This window comes from Microtus oregoni, unplaced genomic scaffold, assembly GCF_018167655.1.
Source record: "Microtus oregoni isolate MIOR12 unplaced genomic scaffold, Mior012 000010F_ref0000083, whole genome shotgun sequence".
In the NCBI taxonomy this organism is placed as follows: domain Eukaryota; kingdom Metazoa; phylum Chordata; class Mammalia; order Rodentia; family Cricetidae; genus Microtus; species Microtus oregoni.
This window is the reverse complement of record NW_024543069.1, coordinates 33,429,466-33,454,955: the sequence shown is the minus strand read 5'-3', so window position 1 is coordinate 33,454,955 and position 25,490 is coordinate 33,429,466. Positions and strand designations below refer to the sequence as shown.

Sequence of the window (25,490 nt, the reverse complement as noted above, 5' to 3'; positions counted from 1 at the left end):
TGTGTGGAAGAGAACCCTCTTACTAATGTTAATTCACAGACACAATGCTGGATTTGAAGAACTGAAGACACTAACGTGGATGAGTTTTTTTGTTTGCTCATTTGTTTTGTTGTTGCTGTTGTTTTTAGTGTTTTTTATGTGATAATTTCCTGCCACTTTAATTTGACCTTTGACCCGAAATAGGGCTTTTTTTTTAAAAATTTATTTTAAAGAATAACTTCTTGAGAAGGAAGCATAGATAGTGAATGTTAGCCAAATTGCCTTTTTGGTGTGAACTTTTTTTTTAAATTTTATTTAACTTTATTTTATATGCATTGGTGTGAAGGTGTCAGGTCCCCTGGAACTAGATCTTCAGACAGTTGTGGGCAGCCATGTGGGTGCTGAGAATTGAACCCAGGTCCTCTGGAAGAGCAATCAGTGCTCTTAACCACTGAGCCATTTCTCCAGCCCCTGGTGTGAACTTTTTGCGACAAGGTCTTGCTATGTAATCCATGCTTGCTTTGAATTTGTGAGGCTCCTGGCTCAGCTTCAAACCATAGTGACTTTAAGCCTGTGTTACCATGGCTGCCTGTAAATTGTCATTATTACAGATAGAAATCCCCTTTTCTCCTTACACAATGCACCAGCAGGTAGTGTGACATCAGACCACTCTGAATACTTGATATCAGCTTAGACTGTAACAATTATTGCTGCTTCTAAGTTGTACTTTTGATTGCTTTTATATTGTTGAATGCTTTTGATTGTTTTTGTTTTTGTGGTTCCTAGAGTTGAACCCAGGATCTTCCTGCTAGCCTTGTGCTCTTATACTAAGCCATACTCCTAGTCTTCTTGAATGGTACTGAATTTCTTTAGCTTGTATTTTATTTTGAGACATTGTGTGCCAGTGTGTGAATTAAATTTATTGTTTCCCAACTAGACTCTAGAGTAGAGAGAAAACAAATATGTGTAAATAGAAGGTGTCTTTAAAAAGGCATGAATGATGGCTAATTCCCTGTTAGGTAAATATAAATGGAGGAGTTTGAAAGAAAAGCATGAAACATTGCAGAAGATATCAGTTATATGATATTCTTTAAATAAATATGAAAGTATAAGTAGTCTTGAATAAAAATATGTCTTTTGGTGGGAAAAAGCAGTGGTTTAGAAGGAAATACAGTAAGCACTGAAAAAGTTATTGGTGCTAAGGATATATCTCAGTTCTTGTGGTAAAAATGAGACTCAAGGGGGCTGGGGAGATGGCTCAGAGGTTAGGACCACTGACTGATCTTCTAGAGGATCTGGGTTCAGTTCCCAGCACCAACATTACAGCTCACAACTGTCTGTAACGCTAAGATCTGACAATCTCACATAGACATACATGCAGTCAAAACATCAATGCACGTAAAATAAAAATAAATAAATTATAAAAAATGAGGCTTAAGTACAAGAACTGAGAGAATGTTAGTTTTTAGTTGAATAGATTTTTATCATCAAAAAGTCCATGAGAGACTGATACCTTAGTCTACTTTGCATACACCTTGGTTTTCTTTTCTTTTAGGTTGAAGAACAGTCAGATTGTAAGATCCTAGATGGACACTTTGTTTCTCCCATGGCCCACTATGTGCCTGGTATCATGCCAATTGAGTCAGTTATTGCAAGGTAAGCATCTGTTCAGCAAGGGAGATGAGTGAGTTCATTCCAGCAGCGTGTCCACAGGTGCTGAGTACACGTAAGTACTGCTGTGTGCACAGAGTGTGGACGATGCCCTGAATGTCCACACTGGGAGATTAATTACCCTCTCATGCCTACTGCTGACATGGAATTAAGGTTGTACTGCATGATGCTTAAGAAGTCAACACCGGGGGCTGGTGAGATGGCTCAGCGGTTAAGAGCATTGCCTGCTCTTCCAAAGGTCCTGAGTTCAATTCCCAGCAACCACATGGTGGCTCACAACCATCTGTAATGAGGTCTGGTGCCCTCTTCTGGCCTTCACGCATACATGCAGAAAGAATATTGTATACATAAAAATAAATAAATATTAAAAAAAAAGAAGTCAACACCGTTTTCATAAAAATCCAGACATGCACATAGTCACATAGAAATATTTCCAAAGGATTTTAATCATGTGCCAGCTCTGCTCATTTCAGATTTTCACTTTGAGAGGTAGTGACATAGCTTGGAGGGTAAAGTCACCTCACCAGTTCCCAGGACCCAAACAATAGGAGAGAATTTCCACAAGTTGTCCTCTGATTTCCACATGTGTGCCCATACACGTACACACACAATTAATAAAATTTCATTTTTAAATGCCTTTGATGATGTGGCTGTAGAGGTGGCTTAGCAGTTAAGAGCAATGGCTGTTCTTTCAGAAGAACTAGGTTCACTTCCCAACACCCACATCCTGGCTCACAACCATCTAGAACTCCTGCTCTGGAGGATCCCATGCTCTTTTCTGGCCTCTGTAGGCATTGCATGAACATAGTGTAAGACATTAGTGCAGGCCAAATACTCATGCACATAAAGTGAATTTTTTTTTTTTTTAATTTCTGTGATTCTGAGCTGGAGAGGTGGTTCAAAGGTTAAGAGCACTGGCTGCTCTTTCACAGAACCCAGACTTAATTTCTAGCACCAACATGGCTACTGGAAACTAGGGGTAACTAACACTGAAGAAACTCCCAAATGATCTGTGCCCTCTGCTGGCCTTCATAGTATGCATTTGATGCTCAGACATAACATGTATTCAGGTAAGTAACTGCTCATACATATAAAATAAAAATCTCAAGTCAGATGTGATGGCACATGCCTTTAATCCCAGCACTCAGGAAACAGATCCAGTAGATCTCTTTGAGTTCTAGGTCATACTGGTCTGCATAGTGAGTTCCAGTTCCAAAAGGGCTAACTAGTGAGACCCTGTCTCAAAAAATAGGTAAATAAATAAATGAAATTAATTAATTAAATCTCAAAAATATTTTCTGTGATTGTTTATGCACTCTGAGGTTACTGGAGTACATAAGCCACCCCTGGCTTTTACATGGTACTGGAGTCCAAACTCAGATCTTCCCCCTGGGGCATTTCTCAGTCTCCCCCTGCTCTCCTCCTACCCTTTGTTTGTTTGAGACAGGGTCTCGGGCTGGAGAGATAGTGTTAAGAGCACTGGCTGCTCCTCTGGAGGACCCAGGTTCATTTCCCAGCATCTGCATGGCAGCTCACAACTGTCTGTAACTCCAGTCCCAGGGATTGCCATACCTTGACACCAATGCACATAAATTAAACTTAAATTGATTATTAAGAAAGAGAGTGAGAGAGAGTTGCTATGTAACCCTGACTGTCCTGGAACTCATCAAGTAAACCAGATTGGACTCAAACTCACTGAGAAGCAGGCAGAGTTCATGGCCAGCCTGCTCTACAGAGCAAGTTCCGGGACAGCCAGGTCTACACAGTAAAACTCCTGTCTCAAAAAACCAAAACAACAAGAACAACAAAAGCCAAACAAAGTGGGAGCCAATATAACTCTAACTATTGTAGTTAATATTATGTCTTTACTCTAAAATATTGTAAATTTTATGCATTTCTATTTTACTTTATGTGTGGGGTGTTTCGCTAACGTGTGTGTCTGCGTCATGTGTTTTGCCTGGTACCCAGGAGGTGAGGTCGAAGGGTGTGTCTCACCTTGTGGATGCTTGGAGTTGAGCTTGGGTTCTCTAGGGCTCTTAACTGCTGAACTGTCTTCCCAGACCTGGGTTTTTGGTTTTGGTTTTGGTTTTGGTTTTTTCTTTTATTAACCTCTAAATAAAATGCAAGCAGTGTTGTATAGAGCAAAGAACAAGGACTTTGGCATTAAACAGTTTGAACTGAACCCTGGCTCCGCTACTTATTAATCCAGTGACCTTAGGGCCAGATTGTTCTCTGAACATATATTATAAAATAGAGATGACAACACTTCATCTCTTGTGGTTGTTAGAAGAGTTAAGTGATAGGAGGGATGAAAATCTTATTGAGTGCCTACAAAAAACACTAAATAAACACACAGTTCTTTAGACTATATATTAGCAATACATGGTAAAGGTATTGCTGTTTCTGCATACTGTAATTATGCTCCTTGGATCTGTGTGCTGTTTTAACTTATCAGTCTTCTCCAGAAAACTGTATAGGTTAAGATGACTGGAGGAAGGAAGGGGAGACTCAGTTTGAGAAATAATATAATTTCAACATTATCAAGAGTTAAAGAAATTCTTTATTTTGATGAAAAGAACAATAATCGGGAAACTACCAACTTTTAACAGTGCTATAGCATTTATTTTTTATGTTTTTAAAGAGTGTTTGAGAAACAGTCAATATTTAGCCCAGGCTAGCCTCAAAACTGTCAGGCTTCTTGCCTCAGGCTCCTAGGTGCTGATTGGCAGTGCATTAATCTTAAAGCATCATTTATTTTGATGACTAGAAATTCCCACTGATGCACACTGACATCTGGTTTTCTCTTCTTTACCCATCTATTTGGGCAGGGTGTTTGTAACTTACATCGTTGCATTAAAGTATAACAAAATGCAAATAAGAGAAAGTCAAAGTATTAATAATTCCAACACAAAGAGATCATTGCTATTTTACATATATCATCACCTTTTTTTCTTTGCTATCCATATACAAAGTTGCTTATTTTCTTTTTAGCCTAACCAATCAGTGAATAGATAGTCTGTTATCATGTTAGTAGCTGATTGGTATTCCCTGCTGTGGCGCTACCATGATTTTCTAATTCTCCAAAGCACATAATTAAATTGCATGTTTTGTCCATTTGAGCAGCCTAATAGTAAACGCCCTTTCATACATCTTTTACCTGACTATTTTCAGAGAATTTCTGGGGTTTTTGAGGAGGGTGTATTTATTTTTTGTTTTGTTTTGTTTGAGACAAGGTCTCTCTATTATGTAGCCCTGGCTGTCCTGGTACTCACTATGTAGACCAGAGTGATCTTGAATCAGAGAGAGCCACCTGCCTCTGCCTCATGAGTGCTGGAATTAAAGGCACATACTACCATGCCTGATACAAATTTCTGGGTTTGTAAGACTGTGTAGATTTTAAACTTTTATCATATTGTCATATAAGTAGGAAATGTTATTTAGAGCCCATAAGAAGAAACTTGTGCCCTCTTGTTACTTAGTTCATTTCCTGTGATTCTGTCTCTTTGACTTTGTGCTTTTATGATGACTGATTTAAAAAAAAAATATCAGGCCTGATGGTGCCAGCACACACATTCAATCGCAGCACTTGGGAGGCAGAGGCAGGCAGATCTCTGTGAGTTCAAGGCCAGCCTGATCTACCAAGCAAGTTCCACGACAGCCAGTACTGTAAAACAGAGAAACCCTGTCTTGAAAAACAAAACAAAAATCTGAGGAGCAAATGGGGGGTGGGATGAGGAAAAGGTGGGGGAAACAGGAGGAGAGAAGGGAGGGGGAACTGGCATTGATATCTTTTTTTTAATATTTATTTATTATGTGTGCAATATTCTTTCTGTGTGTATGCTTGAAGGCCAGAAGAGGGCACCAGATCTCATTACAGATGGTTGTGAGCCACCATGTGGTTGCTGGGAATTGAACTCAGGACCTCTGGAAGAGCAGGCAATGCTCTTAACCGCTGAGCCATCTCTCCAGTCCCATTGATATCTTTTTATAAATACGTGAGGCAGGACTGAAGAAATGACTCAAGGTTAAGAGCCCTGGCTGCTCTTCTAGAGGACCTGGGTTCAATTCCCAGCACACACAGCTGTAACTCCAGTTCCAGGGGACCCAACACCCATGGCAAAACACCAGTGCACATAAAATAAAAATAAATTAAAATTTTTTTGAGACAGAGAGATAGAGAGAGAGAGAGAGAGAGAGAGAGAGAGAACTGACTATTCTTCCAGTGAACTTGAGTTCAATTCCCAGAATGCATATGGTGGTTCACAGCCATCTGTAACTCCAGTTCCAGGGGATCTGATGCCCTCTTCCGGCCTCCACAGTCACCACATGCATGCGGTCCTTAAACTAATCCAGATGTCCGAAATAAAAATCTCAGAAGATTTCTTGAGAAAAATGAAGAGAAGGATCTCCAACATTCTTCTTTTTCCTTTCCTTACTGTTTTCAAATTGTGTTATATCAAAAAAAATTGTGTTATATCGATCTGTAGTGATATTTCTAAATCAGTAGGCGTAATGTTAAGCATATATACATTTTGTTTGCTTCGTTTGATCTGTTAAGACAAGGATCTAAAGTAATTTTAGCCAACCTCAAAATCGTTGTAGATGGCTCAGCAGATAAGAGTTCTTGCCGCTGTTGCAAAGAACTGGGTTTCAGTTCACAGCACCCCTACTTGGGGGCTCACGGTGGCTTATAGTTCCCGCTTCTGAGTGTCTGATGCCTTCTGGCCTCCATGGGATCCCAACACATGTAATCTTAAAAACTACAATAACCCTCTTTGTGTTGGGTGTGGTGGCACACACTTTTAATACCAGCGCTTGGAAGATATGCAGATGGCTCTCTAAGTCCCAGGCAGGCAAGGGCTATATATTAAAATCCTGTCTAAAACCAAAAAAAAAAAAAAAAGAAAAGCCTCATTATGTACACCTTTAATCCCAGCAACCACACTAATTAGCCTTAGAGGCTGGGTGGTGGTGGTACAGGCCTTTAATCCCAGCACTAGAGAGAACTATAAAATGGGAGGAGACAGGTCTCACACTCAGTCTCATTCTGAGGATTTGTGGAAGTAGGATCACCATTTCAGTTTGAGGTAGTGGTAAGAGCCAGTGACTAGCTGCTTTGCTTTTCTGATCTTCAAATTGAACCCCAATATCCATCTCTGGGTTTTTATTACTCGTGCTACATTATCTTACCTAGGATGTGGGGGTGGGGGTTGGTATATGGATCCACATGTGGGTGGTAGCCATAGGTTCACCTCCCATATTGTTGTGCAGGAATTATCCACCTTTTTTCTTAAAATGTGTCTCAAGGACCTAGGGTTTACAGATTAGACTAGGCTAGCTGGACAGCAAGACTCAAGGATCTGCCTGACTCTACTTCTCCAGTACTGGGAACACAAATGAATACCACACCTGGCTTATTATCTATTTATTTTTTTAAGATGGTCTCATCTATGCTGTGTAGCTGAGGATTGCTTTGTACTTCTGATCCTCCTGCCTCTAGTTCCTGAGTGTAGAATTGTAGGAATATGCGCTTATGGCCAGTTTTATGTTTTGCTGGAGATTGGACCCAGACCTTTGCATGTGAATGGAGCTTTCCACCAACCGAGCCACCTCCCCAATCTTTACATTGGTGGAACTAACATACACTTGCTTGCATCTCTTGTCTCTGACATGCATCGGGGCACACCTACATATGTACATATACATACAAAAGTAAATAAGTAAATGTAAATCCACTGACCCATCCTGTTAGAGAATTTAATTATAATACTTTTTAAATTGAAAGTTTAGAGCCAGGCATGATGAGTCACACCTGTAACCCCAGCAATTGGGATGCTCAGGTGGGAGGAGGACCACAAGGTTGAGGCCAGCCTGAGCTACATAGTAAGTTCCAGGCCAGCCTGAGCTGTAATGGCAAGACCCTCTCCATAAATTAACTATACATGTATAGTTTGTAGCTAAAGCTCATTAAGGAAGGTTTCATTTCTTTTTTTTATAGGTTCCAATTTATTGTGCCTAAGGAATGGAACAGCAGATACAGACCTGTGTGCATTCATCTGGCTGGAACAGGAGACCATGTAAGACTTCAACTCTAGGAAACCCTCAGCACGTCTTCTCAGCACTTGCTATTGTGTTCTAAGTGTGCCATCTCTCTCCTTAGCATTACTGGAGGCGCAGGACTCTCATGGCTCGTCCTATGATTAAGGAGGCCCGAATGGCTTCATTGTTGCTAGAAAACCCTTATTATATCCTTTTGTTCTATTTTAAAAGTTTCTTTATATCTTTATTTATATATTTACTCTTCAAAAGAATAATCAGTAGTGCTTTTTTTTTAAGATTTTTGTTTCAATTATTTTCTGAGACAGGGTTTCTTTGTAGTTTTAGAGCCTGTCCTGGAACTAGCTGTTGTAGACCAGGCTGGCCTCGAACTCACAGAGATTCACCTGCCTCTGCCTCCCGAGTGCTGGATTAAAGGTGTGTACCACCACCACCCAGCAAGAATTACTTATTTTATTTTATGTGTATGGGTATTTGTCCTGTACATATGCCTGTGTACCATATGTGTGCTCAGTGTTTGTGGAGACCAGAAGAGGGTGCCAGATCCCCTGGAACTGATACTACAGTTGTGAGCTGCCTTGTGGTACTGAGAATTGAACCCAGGTACCCTAGGAGAACATCCAGTGCTCTCCACTGCTGAACCAGCTCTCCAGCCCCAGTGGTAACTAACTTTTCAAAACTAGTTAAATCCAGTATAAGGTCCAAAAATATTTAAAAATCAAGAATGTAAGATTATTTTACACATTTTAAAAGGAAATGTAATGAAAAGTAGCAATCAGGAGTTCAAGACCAGCCTGAGCTACAAAAAAAAAAAAATCCCTGCCAAAAGAATATATATAAAAAATATAAAGGCCAGGTGTGGTGGTGGACGACGCCTTTGATCCCAGCACTTTGGAGGCAAAGGCAGGCAGATCTCTGAGTTTGAGGCCAGCCTAGTCTACATAGCAATTTCTAAGACAGCCAGAGCTACCTGTCTCAAAATAAGTAAAGAATGCATCATATATGGTGTCTCTTTCCTATCATTCCAGGTGCTCAGGAGGTTGAAGCAGGAAGGTTGTGAGTTAGAGCCAGCTTAGGCTTCATAGTGAGACTAACATAATATTTTAATGCTATTTATAATAATGATAAATTGTATTGTATTTCTTGAGGTTCTTATGCTGGACTTAATAAGTCAAATGTTCGCTATTAAAGAAATGATCATTTCCAAATATATTTATCGTAAAGGGGAAGATCTAGAACAATACTTAATTTTCAAGATGACATTAGACTATTCATAGAAGAAAATAAACTGATACACAACATACCTAGTAATAAAAGAAATGTAAAGTTCAACAATTACCAGTGTTTCTTACATGACAAACACAGTATTAGGAAAGCTCCTGTGAAGGGGAACTGAGTGCAAATGACTGAGAATCAGTTTAGCTCCAGACAAAAGTAATTTTAATACCTGGATTAGGAGACTTAAAACATCTCACATCTGCCTGGGGAGATTGCTCAGTCTGCTAGCCAAGGTCCTACACACAAACCCCGAGACCCTCATTCAGAGCCCCAGAACTCTCATGAAAGAGCACGACCTTGGCACACATCCCTAACCCCAGTACTGGGGAGGCGGAGACAGATTCCTGGAGCTCATTGGCCAAGGTGAACAGTGATTGATGAAGATGCCAGTGACAACCTCTGGTCTCCACATGAACCAGCGTACACACGCGCGCGCGCGCACACACACACACACACACACACAGAGCCAGCTCACAGCTGGGCAAAGGTGTGGCTGGGTGATAGGGTGGCCTAGCATGTGAACTCCTGGATTCAAGCTCTTCATGTACTACCAAGGGGAAAATAAGGAAAAAATAATCTCTCAGATCTCTTGACAGAGTTTTGTGGGTTTTTTTTTTTTTCAGTTTGGCAAATTTATTCTAAGAACATAGTACAAAACAAAAGAAAGTTTAAACACCACACATAGAAAATATGCTAATATATCTTTGCTTATATAAGACAATAGAAGTGAATGTGCCCTGAGAGAAACCGCTGAGGGACCTGGTTCCTAACACTGGAGTGCATGCAGATAGTTGTGTTGTTGTTGCTCGGCAGTGTGCCCTCAGACCCGCCACTTACCTTTTCGGGTCTGTTTCCCACGTTTAGGTGGGATGATTTCTTAGATACTACAGCTTAGAATAGTATTGGTTGGGTAAATAGTAAGCATTTGTTAAGTTTAAATAAAAGCTTACTGTGTGAAAGCAGGATGTAAAAGCGGGGCGTTGGACCATGTTCTCTTGGTGACAGAACAAATGCACAGGTTCTTGGCAAATCCACGGCACCTAAAGCTGTCAGAAACAACCCAAACCATGTGCATCTGTAAAGTAGCTTTGAATACTTTTCTAGATTCCCTGGATTTATGAAATAAACATTTGTATCAAAAAACTGGGCAATAGTGATACACACCTTTAATTCCAGCACTCGGGAGACAAAGCCAGGTGAACCTCTGAGTTTGAGGCCAGTCTGGTCTAAAGTGAGTACCAAGACAGCCAGAGCAACACAGAGAAACCCTGACTTCAAAAGAAGAAAAAAAAATCAATAAATTACATTTTAAATATAAATTTAAGATTATATAACTTTGTAAGTATACTGAGTATATTAATTTATAAATTTCAAATAAGTGAATTACTTGGCTTGTGATTATATCTCAGTAAAGCTTTGTAATTAAGAAAAATAACTAAGTTGAAATATCTGAAAACTTCTAAACAGCTTTTGAAGTCACTGGGAAAGTAGTTATTTGGGTGTTATATTCAAATTTAACTTTTGTGCTTAAATAATATGTTCTGAGATGAGTATATTTAATTATTTTAAAACTTTCTCTTTGACCCATCTTCTCAAATGGCTGCAGGAAGCCCAAGGACCAAGTGTAAGTATCTGTCACTTTTACTGTCATTATTTCTGCAGTGTTTAGGACAAGTGCTTGGTAGTCTTTAGTTAACCATTTCTTCAATTGCTTGTAAAACTTAGTAAGAATATTGACTTTAATTCTTATTTTTTAAGATTTTGACATTTTAATGTCTAGTAAGGTGACAGATTTAGAAAGCTTAGAGGCTGATTCAAATTATGTCTTATTTGTGAAACCATACCTGAACAAAAGGTAAGACTTTGTTGTTTTCAAATACATTTTTAAAATCAGTGTGTGTGTGTATGTGTGTGTATGTGTGTTGGGCAGGGGGTTGGTATTAGCATGTGAATGTAGGTACGCATAGAATCCAGAAGAACATTGGATCCCCTGGAGCTAGAATTACAGGTGGTTGTGAGTCATCTACTATGAATGATGAGAACCAAATCCAAGTCCTCTGCAGATTGATGACACTGGACCTGCTTTTATGAAAAGGGCAAACTTTGTCCTTACTGGAATACTTACTCTGGTTATGGATTTTCCTTTCCTGCACATAATGCTTCTGCCAAAACCACCAGCATGGACTTAGACAATGCCTTACCCTCCGTTGTGGTTTTCCACACAGCACTGCATCTGACCAACGAACTCACTTCACAGCCCATGAAATGTGACAGTGGACCTGTGCTCATAGGATCCACTGGTCTTACCACGCTCCCCACCATCCTGAAGCCGCCTTTTGAAGACATTTACCATGTCTGCTAGGTGGCAATAGCCAGGAGGGTTGGGACAGAGTTCTCCAGAAGGAAGTATAAGCTTTGGAGCAGCATCCAATGGGCCTTGCTTACTGTGAGGACTAGGTTAGAATGAACTTTGTTGAACTGTGAAAATTACAGTCAAACTAAATAGTTCAAGAATTTTCAGTCTGGAGACAAACCCTGAACTCAAATATAGGAGGTACATATGAGCTCTCTGCTAACCTGAGCTGCATAGGAAGCCTCTGTCTCAGGAAGAAAACCAGCAACACTAAATATAACTGTGAAGCAGTGAAATGGCTGAACTGTCAAAATCAATTGCTGCACAAGCTGGCAACCTAAGTTCAATCCCTGGAACCCAGATAAGGTTGAAGGAGAAAACTGGTTCCATTCCATCCACAAAGTTGTCTTCTGCCTTCTGCACACACCGTGGCGTGCATACATGTGCACATGCACCAACAGACACCTGTACACAGTAACCTCTCAGCTTTCTAAAGTATTAAAAATGTAAATGTATGAAATAAATCATTTTCTATTTTGTTTTGTGAGGCTAGAAGATCCAGCTTAAAAAATGTGTCTGACCTGTTTGTGATGGGAGGTGCTCTTATTCTGGAGTCGGCAGCTCTCTTGCACTGGTTGGAGAGGGAAGGTTATGGACCTCTCGGAATGACTGGAATATCCATGGGAGGACATGTGAGTCTTTTCAGCTTATATTTCATTACCATTGTGTTTTTAAATAAGGGTAATTTTAAGTGTACTTAAAGCATGAATTTAATGTTGGTGAAAATACGCAGTAGTAATAGCTCCAATGATGAAGTAATGTTATTTTGTAAAATTTAGGTAGACAAACATATATTGTACAACTCCAGATATAACTCAGATTTTGGATTTAATACTTTATTAAATGCTAATTACTGGGCTGGAGAGATGGCTCAGTGGTTAAGAGCACTGTCTGTTCTTCCAAAGGTTCTGAGTTCAATTCCCAGGAACCACATGGTAGCTCACAACCATCTGTAATGAGATCTGATGCCCTCTTCTGGCCTGCAGGGATACATGGAGACAGAATACTATAACGTAATAAATAAATAAATCTTTTTAAAAAAAATGCTAATTACAAAGCCACGCAGTGAGCTGGGCAGTGTGATGCATGACTTTAATTCCAGCACTTGGGAGTCACAGGGATCTCTGTGAATTCAAAGCCATCCTGGTCTACAAGAGTGAGTTCCAGGACAGGCTACAGAGAAACCCTGTCTTGTAAAACCAAAAATAAAGAAAAAAGAAAAGAAGCCCTGTTTCAAAAAACAAAAGTCAGGCAGTGGTGGTTCAAACCTTTAATCCTAGATCTCGGGAGGCAGAGGCAGGAAGATCTCCATGAGTTCAAGGCCAGCCTGGTCTATGAGAGCGAGTTCAGGACAGTCTCAAAAGCTACAGATAAACCCTGTCTCGAAAAAAACAAAACAAAATCTAACTTTTCAAGGGTCTTTTCAATATACAAAGTATACCCTTACTTTTGCTACTGGTTAGAAGAGAAATGAATTTGAAGGTGCTCTTTAATTTTTTAGTGTATATTAATTGTCCAACATAATAGGTTTCATTGTGACATTTCCATTGTACCTCTCTCAGCGCCTTCCACATCCTCACTACCTCCCTACCCATCCAATCCTCACTCTTTCTCTTTCTATAAAAAACAAGCAAACACATACACATACACAAACAAAAAAATGCACATAAACAACCCCACCCAAAAAAAAACTGAAACCATAGACAAATTATCTTGACCAATAATACAAAAAAATGTCCAAACAAAGCTAGTTGAGATTTTGAAAAGTCTACAAAAATACCATTAATTTGTTTTGTATTGGCCATCTACTCCTGGTCATGGGACCTGGGAGGAGACTTATTTTTCCCCCTTTTCAGTGGGTACCAATTGTAGACAGCTTCTTGGTTAGTGACTCCAAATCAGCTTCTCTCTCTCAGAGCTGGTACCCAGTCTGATCTGAACCTGTTGAGGCCCTGTGCATGCTACTAGTCTCTGTGATTTCATATATGTATTCATTTTGTTGTGTCTGGAAGACTCTGTCTCCTTGGAGAGTCATTCACTGCCTCTGGCTCTTAACAATCTTCCCACCTCCTCTTCGCTTCCTTCTGCTCTACATAGGCCCCTGAGCTCTGAGGACAGGACTGATGAAACCATCCCATTTAAGGCCAAATGCTCCAAAGTCTCTTGTTTGTTTTGTTTGTTTGTTTTTCAAGATGAGGTTTTTCTTTGTAGCCCTTGCCATCCTGGAACTCACTCTGTAGACCAGGCTGACCTCAAACTCAGAGATCTGCCTGCCTCAGCCCCACTCCCCACCTCCCACCCCCCACCCCCCAGTGCTGGGATTAAAGGCTTGTGTCACCACCGCCTGGCCCAATGTCTCCTACCTGTATGCTGTGCAGTTGTGGGTCCCTGTTAGTTCTCATCTACTGCAAGAAGAACCTCTGATAAGGGCTAAGTGAAATACTGATCTGAGTCCCAGACTCATTCTTTGAAGTTTTTCCTCTCTGGTATAACTTGAATGCTCTAAGTCAGATTTTTGCTTTCTCCTGCTCAAAATGTGCCAGCTTGCTTCACAGGACTATAGCCAGGTCTCTCTAGTGCCCCCTTGTGCCATCTTGTAGCCAAACAACAGCTTTACAGCTTCCTTCCCACCAGAAGCCCTTTTTGGAGTTTCAGCTTCACCTGCCAGCTGTGCTTCATTCCTCAGTCCATTTCCACACTGTGCCATAATTGCTTGCTGTGCTCTCTCTTTCCTCCATGAAGCATGTAGGTAGTACCTGAAATGTGTCTGGTCACATAAATGTATTTGTCATTACGTGTGTGTGTGTGTATTTTATATATTTATAAATGAATTTAAAGTTTGCTATAGATGATCACTTGAATTATAAAAACTTAAATTCACAGTGTTACTCAGAGCCAGGTGTAGCAGAAGCATGCTTATGACCCCAGCACTGGAGAGGCTGAGGGAAAAGAGCTCCAGTGTGCAGCAGAAGCAGCCTGTGTGCACAGCAAGACGAGCTCAAAAACATTCGTAACGAAGCCTTTATAGTTTCTTGCTTACTAAAAGGAATTTGTATGTTGTTGAATTTATAATTTGGGGGCATTCTATAAATGTTATACAGCCCTTGTGTTCCTGTCTTCTCTCACCTACTCCTAACAAAGTACTTTTTAGTATTTTTCACATTAATGAATAGAAACTCTCTAAATTACTTTTGTCATGTTACAGATGGCCTCCTTAGCAGTTTCCAACTGGCCCAAGCCCATGCCATTGATTCCATGCCTGTCTTGGTCCACCGCATCTGGGGTCTTCACTACGGTAATTGAATTGTGCTTGAAACTTGATAACGTGTACTTAAATATAGTTACCGTGGTGGTCCCCAGAATCACCCCTAGGTGTTGTGCCTGCTGGAAGGAATAAGAGAACACACACACCTCTATATATAGAGAGAGAATGCTTAACTGTAGCAAAAAGATATGACAGAAAATCAACAAAAGGCACATGAGCTAAACTTAGCGTAGGCTTCCAAGGGTCCTTGCTCAGCTGAATCTCATGGCTTATTGCTTAATTCCTCCAGCAATCACTTGTACCAGGTGGCAAAATGCTGCTCATCTTTGAGCCTCTCGGACTTAAGGGTCTCTGGTTAAATACCCCCCACCTTGAGTGTCCCAGCAGTTGAGAAGAAATTTCAGACTTGTACAAACCGTGTGACTACAGTGGCCCACTCTAGCCTTTAGAGAAAGTTGCATATCAGTGTAAAAGCTGCTTATTGATCAAATTCCCAGACTCCACTTAAATATATCGGCAGGCCTTTCAAAGAATAGATTATTAACTCTCTTATACAGTAATTAATAAACATAAAGGTATTATGCAGACTATGTCATGATTTAATTTTACTTTATTTTAGGGTGTATTGAGTAAATCTATTAATTGGCGGGAGCTGGAAAAGCAGTATTACACACAGACAGTTTATGAAGAAGAAATTATTCATATGCTAGAGTACTGTGGGGTAAGTTTTCTGTTTGTTTGGTTGGTTGGTTTTGGGTTTTTGGAAATAAGGGTTTCTCTGTGTAATAGCCCTGACTATCCTAGAAGTCACTTTTAGACCAGATTGGCCTCCAACTCAGAGATCCACCTGCCTTCACCTTCCCAAATACTGGGATTAAAGACATGGGCCAACACACCCAGCTGGAGTATTTTAATATTCATGTAACATTGGAGTAAAGGTTGATTACATATTTAGTTATATAAAGAAAATGGCAATTTTTTAAAGAAATACATACTTTTAAACTTAGGAATTACTCTTCTTTGTCTAAGCATGGTGATACATGCCTGTAATCCAAACATTTGGAAGCTAAGGCAGAGAGATTGTGAAGGCGATTCTTCATTTTAGGCAGAAGTACAACAAGTGTGAGGCCAGCCTGGACTATATAACAAGAAAACATTTTTTCCCCTTGATTTTGTTATTAGTTTGTTTGTAAAGACAGGGTCTCTCTATGTAAGTCCAGGCTGGCCTCTGCCTTCTTAATGCCTGATTGCAAGCATTTACGACTATGCCTAATTTCAAAAATGTTTTTAATTATAAGCATAGAGGTGCACACCTTTAGTCCCAATATGAAGAGGCAGAATCGGGTGGAACTCTGGGAGTTCACAGGCAGCCTGGTCTACATACTGAGTTTCTCTTCTTTTTTCTTACTTTTTTTATCCTTTGGTTTTTTTAAGACAGGGTCTCTCTCCAGCTTTGGGCCTGTCCTGGAACTAGCTCTTGTAGACCAGGCTGGCCTCCAACTCACAGAGATCCGCCTGTCTCTGCCTCCCAAGTGCTGGGATTAAAGGCTTGCACCACCAGTGCCCAGCAAGTTCTTTATCTTTTATGCACAAAAAATACATCCTGGTTATTCACTTCAGTTAACAAGAAGCAGAACTACAGAAACCAAAAAGCAAGGTTAGTATATTTAGGACTTTCCTGGATCCTGGAACTGTGGTCTAGTCTTTGATAGATTATTAGGTCTTTATTCTCATTTTGGCAGGTGTTAGAGCCTACATGCTGGGTTGAAAGGTCAAAATGGTGCCTACAATGTGACTTTAGTTGTGCTGAGGTTTGGGTATATGTTAGACTCAACTGATAGTAAAAGTGGGATACTTTTATTTTTATCTCATTATTCTTTTATTTATTTATTTATTATGTATACAATATTCTGTCTGTGTGTGTGTCTGCCGGCCAGAAGAGGGCACCAGACCTCATTACAGATGGTTGTGAGCCATCATGTGGTTGCTGGGAATTGAACTCAGGACCTTTGGAAGAGCAGGCAATGCTCTTAACCACTGAGCCATCTCTCCAGCCCCTTATCTCATTATTCTTGACATTGAGCATGTGTCTATAAGCTAAGACCATGTGTATATGTGATATATACATATATGATACATATATACATTATATATATATATATCCTTTGCCCATCTTGAATTTCTTTTTTATTTTTTTATTTTTTTGTGAGCCAGGTATGCTAGCACACATCTTTAATTCCTGCACTTGGGAGGCAGAGGCAGGCCTACATAATGAGTATGTTGTATCTCTGAGTTGGAGGCCAGCCAGATCTTCTTATTTGAAACTAGCCTGGTCTACATAGTAAACTTTAGGCCAGCAAGGCAGGCCTTGTCTACAAAAATAAAAAATGATTTGATTAGCTTCTTCTCATATAAGTTGATTTTGCAAGGATGTCATCTGTTCTTTTTATTTTTCTCTTAATATATAAATATAATAAAGTTATTTTGATTTATGTTGTATTTATAAGTCAAAATTTTTACAGCTTTCATAGGCAGCATTTTGTTGTTGTTGTTGTTTGTTTTTTGTTTTGTGAGACAAAGTTTCTCTGTAGCTTTGGTGCCTGTTCCGGAACTAGCTCTTGTAGACCAGACCTGCCTCTGCCTCCTGAGTGCTGGGATTAAAGGCATGCGCCACCACTGCCCGGCATTTTTTCGTTTATATTTTTTAATTGTTAATCTATCCCAAAAAGGGGAATTTCAAGTAGCTGTTTCGTGTGCTTAAATGTATATTTTAGTTCAGGTATGCCCATAAAACTTTTAGAAAGTCTGGAGTTAAAGCAGATTATAGCTGTTTTGAAATTTTGGGCAGTAAAATCTGATGCAGGTAAGTTTGATTTGTTTTGAGACAGGGTTTCTCTTTGTAGCCTGGCTGCTGTCCTGGAACTCTGTAGAAACAGCTGGCTTGAAGTTCAGAGATCCACCTGCCTCCGTCTCCAGAGTGTGTGTGGGCCGGGGGAGGGGGAGGGTTAAAGTTGTGATCCTGACAATTTTGATTTTTTTTTTATCAGGCAACATTCAAAAATAAGTGTGCTATTTATCTTTAGCCTCTTCAAATTTTGGTATCTGTTTTTCCATTGGCCCTGTAATAATGATGGTAAATCTACCAACATGAAATTTACCATTTTTAAAACTGCCACTTTAAGCATTTTGACAGTGAACAGCCCACACTGTTGCGCAGCCATCACCACCATCCATCTCAAAACGTTTCATCTTGCACCAGGTGGTGTGGCGCATTCCTTTAAACCCAGCACTCGGGTGGCAGAGACAGGTTGATTTCGGTGGGTTCAAGACCAGTCTATTCTACAAAGTGAGTTTCAGGACAGCCAGAGCTGTTACACAGAGGAACCATCTCAAAAAAAACAAAAAGAACTTTTCATCTTCCCAAATTAAAACTCTACCCATTAGACAACAGTTACCACTTCCACCCTCATGCTGCCCCAGCAACCACAACTTATTTGTCTCCAAATATGACTGTGTAAATCTTATATAGCAGAATACACATTTTGCCCTTTGTACCTGGTTTATTCACATGCCATAATGTCTTCAGTGTTCATCCATGTGCCTTGAAAGGGACTTTACAGCTAGGGATGGTGGCCTGTGCCTGTAATCTCGGCACTTGGGAAGCCAAGGCAGGAAGTTCAAAAATGGGAGGGAGCCTATGTAGTGGGACTCTATGCCAGAGAAAGGAAGAAAAATAAATACTCCCGTTACTCTGTGTGTGGAGGTGGGGAGATCTGTGACAAGGTCTCACTGGGTAGCTCAGGCTAGCTAGAACACCCTGTTCTCCTGCCTCGGCCTCTTAAGTGCTGTAATTATAGGTGTGTGCTACTACCTCTAGCTTGTTGTTAATTTCTGAGACTATTCCATTGATGTATGCCCTGCTATATATTTTACCTACTAATACTTTTTTCCTTTTCTGTTTTTAAATGTTTCACAAAGTTCTAATATAAAATGTTTTCTTTTTTATCATATATTCAGGCAGATTCTTTCAAAATGGGACATGACTTCATGAAACACTTCCCTAGCAGTGCAGACAAGCTGACCAACCTAAATCTGGTTTCCAGAACATTAAACTTAGATACAACAGACCAAGTTGTGTCCCCAAAGCATGTTGAGTGCCATAATTCTGGTAAAACATCTGTCAGTACTACTTCAAAAGGACACTTGATGCAAGATACCGCTAAGATGGAATGCCTGAATCAAACACTCTCAACTAACAAAAGTCGTTATGCAAATTACAACCCTCAGTCACCTCACCTGCTCAGCAAAGAACAGAAAAGAAGTAATCTTCAGAAAGAATCTCTGATCTTCATGAAGGGAGTCATGGATGAATGTACTCATGTAGCAAACTTCTCAGGTACTAATTTTCACAGGAAACTGGGAACAGCTGTGCTCTGTAAATATTTCTTAGATACACTTCACGTGTGGATGGATGTTTTGCCTGCATGCGTGTCTGTACACCACGTACATTCCTGCTGCCCATGGAGGCCAAAAGAGGGTGTCAGATCCCCAGGAATTAGTAGAGTTACAGATGATTGTGAGCCACCTTGTGGGAACTGAGGATCAAACACAGTTCTTTGGAATAGCAGTCAGTGCTGTTAACAACTCAAGCTATCATTCCAGCTCCCTTGTATGTGTTTGTTTGTTTGTTTTTTTTTTTTCGAGACAGGGTTCCTTCATAGCTTTGGAGTCTATCATGGAACTCTGTAGACCAGGCTGGCCTCGGATTCGTGAAGATCCACCTGCCTCTGCCTCCTGAGTGCTGGGATTAAAGGTGTTTGCCACCACTGCCCAGCATGTTTGTTTGTTTTTATTTTTCTGTTTATATCTTTAGAATATTCATTTTAGGTCTGGGGATATAGCATGTGCAATGTCTGGGCTCAATCCCCCACACACTGCATAAACTCAAATGGTTACAGTGCTATGCCTGTAATCTTAGCATTAGAATTCAGACGTAGAGGCAAGAAGACCAGAAATTCACAGTCCAGCCTGGACTACATGAGAATTCTATCTTAAAAAAACAAAACAAAGAACAGCTGGGCAGTGGTGGTGCATGTCTTTAATCCCAGTACTCAGGAGGCAGAGGCAGGCAGATCTCTGTGAGCTCAAGCCCAACCTGCTCTACAGAGTGAGTTCCAGGACAGGCTCCAAAGCTACATAGGGAAACTCTGTCTTGAAAACAAAACAAAACCAAAAAAAGAAGCGCTTCATTTTTATGAAATGAATATTGTGGTACTGTGGCATAGTGTTTTTCTCTTTTGAGTATGCATGTTCATCTGTATGTCCACATACATGTGGAAGCCAGAAGTCAACACAGGTGTCGTCCTCAGTCACTCTCCACCCTAATTTTTTGAGACAAGCTTTCTCACTAAGCCTAGTGTTTACTAAATTCCACTAGACTGGCTTTGCCAGTGTCTACGTCCCCAGAGGTTATAAGTGAAGCCCTGTATCCAGCTTTAACGTGGTTCTGGGGTCTAAACTTGTGCAGCAAGTACTGTGCTAACAAAACCACCTCCCTAGGGTCTAAGACATGATCTGTGTTGTTCATACTGGTCTCCAACTTGCAATTCACTGCCTCAGCCTTCCAAGTAGCTAGGATTAAAGACTCACATATGGTGCATTTTGTTTGGTAATATATTTTAGGTATTTATGCAAAATTCAAAGCACTTTTTAATGCATCAAAATTCTATACTTAGTTCCAGTTGACCCAAGCCTCATTATAGTGGTACAAGCCAAAGAGGATGCCTATATTCCACGGACAGGAGTTCGAAGCCTGCAAGAAATTTGGCCTGGTTGTGAAATCCGGTACCTAGAAGGGGGTCACATCAGTGCTTATCTCTTTAAACAAGGACTCTTCAGGTAAGATGATTCGTCTAAATTGGTATTTATTTGTTGATTGTTCAGGGGATATTTTTTTTGCTTAAAAAATATGTGGAGGCCAAAAAGGAAATAGGAAGACTAGAACATATAAGAAAATTATTTTAGCCAGGCAGAGGAAGACTAGAACATATAAAAAAAAATATTTTAGCCAGGCAGTGGTGGCGCACGCCTTAAATCCCAGCACTCAGGAGGCAGAGGCAGGCGGATCTCTGTGAGTTCAAGGCAGACCTGTTCTACAAGAGTTAGTTCCAGGACAGGCTCCAAAGCTACAGAGAAACCCTGTCTCTAAAAAACAAAAACCAAACAAAAAAGACAAATATTTTAAATCTTATTTAGAAGGATTTCTCCTGTACTGTTCTCTTATTTTGTCCTGTAGAGATACGAGAAGTCTATTTTATCAGACAGTTTTAAGCAGAGATCATTTTAGAGATACAATAGTTATCTGTCCTCCATATTTGTCAATGGCTGATTATTTCTTTTCACTTTATTTTAGACAAGCCATCTACGATGCCTTTGAACGTTTCCTTCATAAATATGCTAACTAATCGGATCAATGGATCCTACTAAAAGCGTTCACCCTACGATGATGTGAGAAACAAGCAGACAGCACTACTTACCTGATTGCTGCCATATAGTCTGTGTGCCAGTGTTATGGGTCAGTTACCAACTGTAGATTTTATTAATGTAAAAGCAGTACTTGAATCGTACAATCCTGAAGTGTTTGTTACTCTTGAAAATCTCATATATCCAATATGACATCTGTTGTTAATATTTATAAAAACATTTTAATTATGAATAATTTATTGATTCTGAATAAATAGGAACCCTATTGGTTTTTAATAGAATTGTTGAAACTAAGATTATATAACATATGTACTGTATACTGTTATATGGCATTTTTTGCTATTAACTTTATTTTAAAACCTGTGTTCCTCCTTTTTGTCTATGTAGTGGGTTTATAATCTAGCTTTCAACTTTAGGTAATTTACTGCCATAGATGTGTAAATCAGTGTTACCTTTGAATTATGAAAACTATCCTGACTGCTGAGCTGTGCCTCTGTGTACAAACTGCAATCCCAGCACTTGAGAAGTGAAGGCAAGAGGGTCAAGAGTCCCATCATTGTTCTTTACAGAGCAAAGTTGAGGCCAGCCTGAGCTACACGAGACCCTGTCTCAAAAAAATATGTCTGGCATGGTAGCTCATGCCTTCAATCCCAGCAGGTAGGAGAGAGAAGCGTGTAGAGCTCTATTGAGTTCAAGGCCAGTCTGGTCTGTGCGGCAAGTTGCAGGCCTGCCAAAACTACATGATAAGACTGTCTCAAAAACAGTAACACGACAGTATAAAACAAACCTTACTGCTTTGTAATGTTTTACTAACAACCTGAATGCTGAAACATGCAAATAAGATTAGTTAGACTAGAGCAGACTTTAAAGTGTTATCAAACGTTAGGTCAGAAAAGTGCCAGGACTGGGGCTGTACTTGCCCAGCCTGTGAAGACTCTGAGGCCAGTCCCCAATCCGCCAAACAGAAAGAAAACCTGTATGTATCTGGGATGGGAGTCAAACATGCTCTCTATATTTAAGAGAGCTTTGTCTTGAAAAATGGATATGCTAGATGAACTTTTCACTAGATACTAGATTCTTTCAGGCATTTCTTACACACCTGGTTCTTCTGTTGCTTAAAGACTGAGTTAACAGCTTTGACTTTTTGATTTCAGAATTTAATAGCTACATATGAAATTGAACCATTGTACAGAAAAACTTGAGGCTTTATACACTGCTGACTTTTTAAATGGGATTTATATGGATAGATATATGGTGCTGATAATAAACTTCTCTGAGCAAGAATGTTTAAAAGGTAATATTAAAATGTGTTTGTTTGAAATCTGTATTGCTCTTAAATTTAAGTTTAATGGAGATATGTGGATTTTTTTTTCTTTTTTGCAAGCCAGGGTTTCTGTGTAGCCTTGGAGCCTGTGGATAGGTGGATATTAACATGCCTTTGGCAGCTTTTTAAAGATGCTGCGCCATTCTAAGGTCTGTTCCTAAAGTTCCCAACAGCTGTTTAAACATTTTTACTGTGGAGTCGGTGATGGAAAAGTAGTTGCTTCTTGGACACTTGGACTTTCACATATATCACAGTAAGGCTGTTAGAGCTACAGCAATTTCGTATATTCAGACTAGAACTTTTACTTTTGACTTCCAGAACAAAATGATCCTTTAAATAAAACCTATGTACACCTTTAATCTCAGTGCTCTGGAGGCTGAGGCAGGCCAATCTCTCAGCTGGAGGCCACCAGGACTACACAGAGAAAACCTGTCTGTCTTTTTAAAATAAATAAATAAAACAAGAGATTAAATGTATTACACCATTCTATCATGCATATAGTGAGAGAATTTCTTTGGATTCTGAACATAGTTTCAGCCAAAAACATTTTTCTTCACATATGCATTTATTAAAAACATTCTGTGGTATGTAGTTTTTCTACTAGTAAAATAATGAAAATTTGATATTTTAATTAATTCTTAGACTATTTTAGAATTTTTATTTTTTAAGAACTGGGTGCAGAGTCAGGCATGGTGGTACATACCCTTAATCCCAGCTCTGGGAGGCAGAGTTCAAGGCAAGCCTGGTCTGCCAAGCAGTTCAGAACAGTCAGAGATATACAGAGAAACCTTATCTCAACAGAGGGAAAAAAAAAGAACTGTGTGTCACTGGCAGGACATGCCTGTAATTCCAGCACTTGGGAGGTAAAGGATCAGTCACAAGTTCCAGGCCAATACAGTCTACATAGTGTGTTCCCAGACCACTCAGGACTATCTGTCTCAAATAAATAAATTTATTTTTATCCTTCATTCACAAAACTGCCTAAGCTGATTAATTCAGAGAGAAAAAAAATACCTTTTTTCACGTTTCTTTAAGCCCACTCAGCATAATAAAGCATTCATACACACACATTATATATATTCTTTGAGAAATTAATGTATTTTCAAAGAAGTCCTGCCTGCCATTTTCCCGACACTTTGTGGATTAGGTCTATAAATACTATAGATTCAATCAGACCAGAGTTGCAGGGAACTAGTTTTCACAGGCCAGTTTGACCCAGTTTTGTCTGGTGTACAGAATAGGTGTGAATTCCCAATTCTGCTAGCAGACTTCTTATGTGTAAGTAACTACTACTCTATATTTTCACTCAGCTCTAAAGACCTGGTGTAGTTCTATACTTAGACTTCATGATTTGCCAATGTTGTCATTAGATTTTATCAATGTATTTTTAACGTGGTGCTTTCTCTAATGTCTATTAACATTATAACTGAATTTTTAAGATATTTCCAAATTTATATTTCATAATAAAAATCTATTTTAGTAGTTATTTGCTTTGTTTTCCTTTTAAAGAAGTATCATTCCAACTACCAGAAGCATTTATCGTTTGATTTGTGTGTCCAAACCTGAGCTAATTGGGTTTGCCTTTAGCTCTCATACCCATGTGGTAAGGCGGGAAGGAGTCAAGGAAGCTCTGCCCCAGTATCAGTATGCTAATGTCTCCTCAGAGCCAGGTTTTACTCCATTCCATCCCAGGAGAACAAGCACTCTGGCATACCTTGTTTGTCTCGGCGTCGTTTAACTTAGATGTGATTATGTTGAAAATAGTAAACATAAAAAAAAAGGGCCGGGCTGTGGTGGCGCATGCCTTTAATCCCAGGCACTCGGGAGGCAGAGGCAGGTGGATCTTTGTGAGTTTGAGGCAAACCTGTTCTACAAGAGCTAGTTCCAGGAGAGGCTCCAAAGCTACAGAGAATCCCTGTCCCGAAAAACCAAAAAAAAAAAAAGTAAACATATGGCAGGTGGTGGCGGCGCATGCCTTTATCTCCGGCATCGGGAGGGAGAGACAGGCAGTAAGGTTTCATTTAATTATAGGATCCCCTTGAGCTGGGAGTAATGAGGTCATGGACAAAGGCTGCCATCAAATGGTTGGAAATCAGATGTGGTTGCTCATATCTGTAATCCCAACACTGGAGAAGTTAAGGGCAGAAGGAAAGAAAGGGCAAAGCCAGCTGGGCTGACTTCACACCTGTTCACACCTGTAGGGTTGGTTTGTACCTGTACCTGCAAGCATGTGCACACATACACACACAAATAAGTTTAATAAGAATTTTGTGCCAGACGGTGGTAGTGTATGCCTTGAATCCCATCATTCAGGAGGATGAAGCACATGAATTTCTGAGTTGGAGGCCAGCCTGGTCTACAAAACAAGTTACATGACAGCCAGGGCTACACAGAGAAACCCAGTCTCAAAAAACAAAACAAAGGCGGTGGTGACACACACCTTTAATCCCAATAGCTTGGGAGGCAGAGGGCAGATGCATCTGTGTGAGTTCAAGACCCGCCTTGTCTATGAAGCAAGTTCCAGGTAAGTTTCAGGACAGCCAGGGCGGTTACAGAGAAAAACCCTGTCTCAGGAAACAAACAACAACAAAATAATGAATAAGTAAATAATGATAATAATAAATATACATTATGTAATATATTATTTTTCAAATATACAATAAATATTCTATATGTGTTATTATTTTGTCTCAGATTTTTTGAGACAAGGTTTCACTATGTAACCCTGTCTGGCCTGAAACTCGCTATGTAGCTCAGGCTGGCCTTGAACTCAGAGATCTGCCTGCCTCTGCCTCCTGAGCATTGGACTTTTGCTGAACTGAGAGTAGAATTATTATTATTGTTTTTCAAGACAGGGTTTCTCTGTAGCTTTGGGGGTCTGTTCTAGAACTAGCTCTTGTAGATCAGGCTGGCCTCAAACTCACAGAGATCCACCTGCCTCTGCCTCCTGAATGCTGGGATTAAAGGCGTGCGCCGCCACCACCAGGCTGGAATTATTGTTTTGAAGGAGATAATTCACA

General features: G+C 40.0%; 1 protein-coding gene across 3 annotated transcripts in view; it reads left to right on the top strand.

The window, feature by feature from the left end:
- Window positions 1-23,972, top strand: part of Abhd18 (abhydrolase domain containing 18) — a 45,885-nt gene extending 21,913 nt beyond the window's left edge. Inside the window, exons 4-13 of one of the 3 annotated variants that reach the window (XM_041659273.1) lie at window positions 1,535-1,635; window positions 7,649-7,727; window positions 7,811-7,895; window positions 10,582-10,609; window positions 11,892-12,030; window positions 14,604-14,693; window positions 15,283-15,384; window positions 18,681-19,059; window positions 20,399-20,561; window positions 21,076-23,972. In XM_041659273.1, coding sequence (XP_041515207.1) covers window positions 1,535-1,635; window positions 7,649-7,727; window positions 7,811-7,895; window positions 10,582-10,609; window positions 11,892-12,030; window positions 14,604-14,693; window positions 15,283-15,384; window positions 18,681-19,059; window positions 20,399-20,561; window positions 21,076-21,127 — 1,218 coding nt within the window. In that variant the 3' untranslated portion in view covers window positions 21,128-23,972. Of the gene's footprint in view, window positions 1-1,534; window positions 1,636-7,648; window positions 7,728-7,810; window positions 7,896-10,581; window positions 10,610-11,891; window positions 12,031-14,603; window positions 14,694-15,282; window positions 15,385-18,680; window positions 19,060-20,398; window positions 20,562-21,075 lie in introns of those variants that run through there. The other 2 variants (XM_041659274.1, XM_041659275.1) reach the window with 2 other exon arrangements.
- The last annotated feature ends 1,518 nt before the right edge of the window (window positions 23,973-25,490 follow it).